This window comes from Sapajus apella, unplaced genomic scaffold (genome assembly GCF_009761245.1).
Source record: "Sapajus apella isolate SASKATOON/1434 unplaced genomic scaffold, GSC_monkey_1.0 scaffold61, whole genome shotgun sequence".
NCBI lineage: Eukaryota > Metazoa > Chordata > Mammalia > Primates > Cebidae > Sapajus > Sapajus apella.
The window spans coordinates 12,122,148-12,128,147 of NW_022437001.1; the positions used below are offsets into that span (position 1 = coordinate 12,122,148).

Below are 6,000 nucleotides of genomic sequence, written 5' to 3' on the forward strand. Positions count from 1 at the left end.
TGTATATTGTTATCTAGGTGAGTGCAGGCAGGTTCCTGTGTGAGCCTCAGTTTGCTTGTGTGGAGAATGGAGATTACAGCTATCAAATTGAGTGTAGTCAAGACCTAATAATATAATGTAATAAGACTTTTTGCTTAGTGCCTTAGTGATCCTATGTATTCTTAATATTATACTGTATATTGAAAGTGATAGCAAAAAAATATTATATATTGAAAGTAATAGCAAAAACAATTACTTTTGCACCAACCTAATATCATTAGCAGTCACATTCTGGCTACAAAATGTTCACCACACGTTTCTTGGTAGACACTCATCTCGAAAAGGGATTCCCTTGTTTTAGAAATGCTTCAGGAAAGGCCACAAGCCAATAGCGTGTAATGTCATTGAAAGATGCTTTTTGAAGGTTTCCCAAGGCCAAAGGCACTATTGCTTTGTATAGAAATTTTTAAGATTTAGGAAAAATATATTAACTAAGCCAAAGCTGTCTTAGAATCCTACCATATAAAGATAGCTAATAATTAACCTTGAAATATTTCATTTCAGTTTTTTATTCAAATTATACACATATACATACACATACACCACAGATATATATAAAACTGGGATTCAAACTGCCTATACAGTTTTGTATCCTGCTTTTTTTTTTACTTAAAATCCATTGAGAATATTACTTGGTCATTAACATTTCTTTGAAAACATGGCTTTTAAATGGCTATACAGCGTCCACTGCATGGACTTACCATAGGTTAAATATTTTTAAATATCCACTTGTTTCCTAAATCATTTTCAGCACTAAGAGGAGACGAATTTCCCAACAATATATAGTACACCTTCCTCGCTGTGTCTTAAAAGCTGCTGAGATTAATTTGACACATAATACAGTAAAGGCCACATCTCTGGCTGACCAGCCAGCTTTGGGTGGTTGAAGAAGTGCGGGAATGCACTCTAACAGCCGACAAACTGCATGGGAAGCTGAGAGCATTGTATACCTCTCTGTTTTGAAGTCCCTATGTGCTCTGTAATGTCTTAAGAAGACAGAACAGTTATAAGTGGGTTCCTTAAAAGTCATATTTTTGAAGTACCAAATTATAAATCTGAAGCAGTTTTATAGCACATAACATTTTAGCAAAAAAAAATTTTTTTCCTCTTGTCTGCCAACATAGATTTTAATTTCCTTGAAAGTGATCTTTTGCAGGACTGGCAAAAAAAAAATAAAAAAATGAGCCTCATATATGCAAAGTTAAATGATAATGTAGAAAAGAGAGGAGAGAAATCAGCATTCATTGGGGTACTACGATTTTTTAAGTACTGAAGACTATGTGGCATCATCCCATTAATTTTTTTTGTTTTTTGAGACAGAGTTTTTCTGTAGTTTCCCAGGCCAGCTAATTTTTGTATTTTTGGTAGAGACAGGATTTCACCATGTTGGCCAGGATGGTCTTAAACTCCTGGCCTCAAGTGATCTGCCCATCTCATCCTCCCAAAGTTCTGGGATTACAGGCATGAGACACAGCAGTTGGCCCTCCATTAATTTTTAATTGTACACTGAACCCAGGCTGTGAGAAAGAATTCTGTGGAGGTCCTTTATCTAGAGAGAGTGTTGTCAGATGAAATAATGGGACATGCAATAAAATTAGAATCTCAGATAAAAGATAATTTTCTTAGTATAAGTATGTCCCCTGTAATGTCAGGGTTACACTTATCCCCCCAAAAATTATTTATCTGAAATTGAAATTTAACTGAATCCTTTATTTTGTTTGGGGAGTTTTTATTGTTTGTTTGCTAAATTAGGCAACCCTATTTAGATAGTCTTCTCTTTTCCACTGCAAATGCTAACTGCATAGTCATATTATATCACATTCTACTCTTTAATATTTCTCGGTAGTTGTTGGATTGGATAGCAGAAGCAAACAGGGTGTAGATGATGGCTTCGTTACGGTGAGCCTAAAGCCGGACAAAGGTAGGGATGGTCTCTTCTATATGTCTACCTTCTTGCTGGTTGCACACTTGTGTTTTGGCCTATAAGCACTTAACTTCTTAACATTTGGGTTGTAGGGAAGAGAGCAAATTCCCAAGAAAATCGTAATTATTTGAGACTCTGGACTCCAGAAAGTAAATCTAAGTCAAAGAATGCAAAGGATTTACCCAAATTAAACCAGGTAAGTGCTTAAAGTTCAAATCATTCTGACTTCAAACCTGGATGCTCTTTTTTCTATGACTGAAAAGTCGTCAATAAATGTAGAATCAATCCCCCTCAAAAATAATTATAACTTTGGGGCAGTTAATTAGTAGCTGTTTGGACCTATTTTGTGCATGTGTTTATGCATCAGAAATATGCTCCATTGTGAGAAAATGACTTCCCCAGAGAAAATGTGAACCACAACAATCCAGTTTTGAGAATTTATGCATCTTATTGCAATTATTAAAAATACCCTCAGATACTCGAAAGACAAACACATGCTGTTTTCAAATGACTGTGCTTAGCTACAAAGATGTCTGGACACATTTTCCATAAAAAGCTGGTGAAATGAGGAAAAATATATATATATATATATATATATATATATATATATATATATATATAAATAATTATAACATAGGATGAAAATGCTAAGTTTCATAATCAAAGAATAGAAGTCATCTGGGTGGAGACTGAAAGCATTACTTTTGTCCAGGGAGATGGGAGGTGTGTTGTGGGAGGAAGGATTGGAGCTAACCTTGGAAAAATTGAAGTACATGCTGAAGTGTGTACATGTGAAAAGAGATGAGTCTCAGATGTCCTTAAGATGCTTCAAAAAGGAAAAAGAGAGCAAGAAAAATAGTTACTGAGACAAATGTATGACATAGTCCTTCTTGACTCTAGGTGATCTGTACATGGATGTTTACTTTTTTATTCCAACTTTCATAGATGTTTTAATATTTCAAATTTTAAAAATGGGAAAATAAGCTGGTCATAGTGGCTCATGCCTGTAATTCCAGCACTTTGGGAGGCCAAGGCAAGAGGATTGCTTAGCCCAGGAGTTCAAGACTAGGCCTGGGTAACATAGCAAAACCCTCCCTACAAAAAAATGCAAAAATTAGCAGAGCATGGTGGCATGTGCCTGTAGTCCCAGCTACCTGAGGGGCTGAGATGGGAGGATCACCTGAGCCCAGGAGGTTGAGGCTGCAGTGAACCGTGAGTGCACCATTGCACTCCCACCTGGGTGACAAAGTGAGACCCTGTCTCAAAAAGAAAAATTTTAAATGGAAACATCAATAAGAGACTTTAAACGTATCCATCCAGCCTAGGGATCTTTAGGCGTTCTCATTTAAATGGCTCTTCAGTCCATTTCAGTCCTGCCTTTCTGCTCCCTCAAGATTTCACATTCTTTGTGTTTTTCCAAATTGCTCTTCAGGGGCAGTTCATTGAACTGTGTAAGACAATGTATAACATGTTCAGCGAAGACCCCAATGAGCAGGAGCTATACCATGCCACCGCAGCGGTGACCAGCCTCCTGCTGGAGATTGGGGAGGTCGGCAAGCTGTTCGTCCCCCAGCCTGCAAAGGAGGGCGGGAGCGGAGGCAGCGGACCATCCTGCCACCAGGCCATCCCAGGCGTGATCTTCCCCAAGAAAGGGCCAGGCCAGCCTTACGCGGTGGAGTCTGTCGAGCCCCTGCCGGCCAGCCTGCCCGCCGACAGTGAGGAGCACTCCCTCGGAGGGCAGATGGAGGACATCAAGCTGGAGGACTCCTCGCCCCGGGACAACGGGGCCTGCTCCTCCATGCTGATCTCTGACGACGACACCAAGGACGACAGCTCCATGTCCTCATACTCAGTGCTGAGTGCCGGCTCCCACGAGGAGGACAAGCTGCACTGCGAGGACATCGGAGAGGACACCGTCCTGGTGCGCAGCGGCCAGGGCACAGCGGCACTGCCCCGGAGCACCAGCCTGGACCGGGACTGGGCCATCACCTTCGAGCAATTCCTGGCCTCTCTCTTAACTGAGCCTGCCCTGGTCAAGTACTTTGACAAGCCCGTGTGCATGATGGCCAGGATTACCAGTGCAAAAAACATCCGGATGATGGGCAAGCCCCTCACCTCGGCCAGTGACTACGAAATCTCTGCCATGTCAGGCTGACACCCGCGCCTTTCCGGGGGAGCAGGAGGAGAGGGAGGGAGGGGCTTTTTTATGTTCTTCTGTGTTGGGTTTTTTTTTTTTTTCTTCCTTTTAAATTAAATATTTATTAGTACCTGGCTTGAAGCCTAGTGTTTTCATAATGTAATATAATGAAAACTGTTGGAGAAATATTTAAACACCTCAATGTAGGTACAGTACACTGTTGTTGCGGGGAGGGGATTTACCAGAATACAGTTTATTTAGTGAATTCTAAAAAACAAAAAGATGAATTTGTCAGTGATATGTGTGTATTATAACTTACTAATCTTGCTGTTGATCTGTATACATGGTTTAAAAAATAGTACCGTTTAATGCTAAGTAAGGCAGCAGTCATTTGTGTATTCAGGCTTTTTAAATAAAATTAGAGCTAGAAGGAAAATGAAAAGCCACAAATGCAAGACTGATCTTAAATGGAAGGCATTGTCAGCAGCAGTAAATCCTATACCACTTTAGGAAGTATTAAAAATATTTTTAAGATTTGAAATATATTTCATAAAAGTCCTCTATTCAAAATCATATTCCACAGATGTTCCCTTTGAAAGGGAAAACATTGGGGATTCTAAACAGTTATGAAAGTGTAAGTGATTTTTACATGATGCCAGAATAACACTTGTATTTAATCAGTTTAGTCAGATACCAGACAAATTTTGCATTTAAGAAATTGTTCTGATTATTTATGTCAACTCATTAGAATTCAGTAAAAAGTAACAGTCTTTTGTTACAGAGAATCTGAAAGTGGCAGCAAAGACAGAGGGCTTATGATAGGTTTTTGTTTTTGCTTTGCTTTTGTTTTTGAAAGAGTAAAAGTACTGATGCTTCTGATACTGGATGTTTAGCTTCTTGTTACTACAAATAAAGCAAAAACTAAAACAGTCACCTTTACCATTTCCATATTCTCCATAGATTGAAGAAATTTATACCACATATTGCATATGACCATCTTTCCATTAAATCAATGTAGAGATAATGTAAACTGAAAAAATAATCTGCAAGATAATGTAACTGAATGTTTTGAAAAAACAGAACTTGTCACTTTATGTAAAAGAATAGTATGCTCTATTTCCTGAATGGATGTGGAAATGAAAACTAGCGCACCTGCACTTTGAATTCTTGCTTCTTTTTTATACTGTTATGATTTTGCTTTTTACAGATGTTGGACAGTTTTTTTCTTCTGAATGTTGAATTCATAATCATGGTCTCATTTCCTTTGCTTCTTCCAAATATTCCTTTCAACACATTATTTTATTATACATTGTCTCCTTGTTTTCGCTGTTGCTGCTGTTGTTTTTTATTCTGTTTACAGGATGATTTTTAAACTGTCAAATGAAGTAGTGCTAACCTCAAATAGGCTAAATGTGAACAAATAAAATACATCAAATACTCTGATATGGATTTTTATCTTTGTGCTTGAGTTCCTGCCTAAGGCAATAACATTATTCTTTTGACAACTTTTGTAGGGGAAACTGTATTAGGCAACCATTTTGATTAAGTAAATAAATCTTATAGGCAAACATATAGAGACAAATACAATTTGCAGTATATCAATGGCTGCATTTAAAATAAGGAATAGAATTGTTGTCCATTATCTAGCTTAAAATACTTATTCCTAATGATCAATGATATTGAGCTTTTTTTTTTTTTTTTTTTGGTTTTTTTTTTTGGCTCACCTTCAACAGTCTTGATAGAATTATATATTGAGCTTTTAAAAATATGCTTGTTGGTTGCATGTCTGTCTTCAAAACCACAATGAGATGCCAGCTCACACCAGTCAGAATGGCTATCATTAAAAAGTCAAAAAAGAACAGATGTTGATAAAATGTTGATAAGGTTGCAGAGAAAATAG

The 6,000-nt window shown here is 37.8% G+C and overlaps 1 protein-coding gene across 2 annotated transcripts in view; it reads left to right on the plus strand.

The window, feature by feature from the left end:
* TBC1D9 (TBC1 domain family member 9) overlaps positions 1-5,543 on the plus strand; it is a 141,323-nt gene extending 135,780 nt beyond the window's left edge. Inside the window, exons 19-21 of one of the 2 annotated variants that reach the window (XM_032246511.1) lie at positions 1,886-1,960; positions 2,056-2,159; positions 3,396-5,540. In XM_032246511.1, coding sequence (XP_032102402.1) covers positions 1,886-1,960; positions 2,056-2,159; positions 3,396-4,118 — 902 coding nt within the window. In that variant the 3' untranslated portion in view covers positions 4,119-5,540. Of the gene's footprint in view, positions 1-1,885; positions 1,961-2,055; positions 2,160-3,395 lie in introns of both variants that reach the window. The other variant, XM_032246512.1, reaches the window with a different exon arrangement.
* The last annotated feature ends 457 nt before the right edge of the window (positions 5,544-6,000 follow it).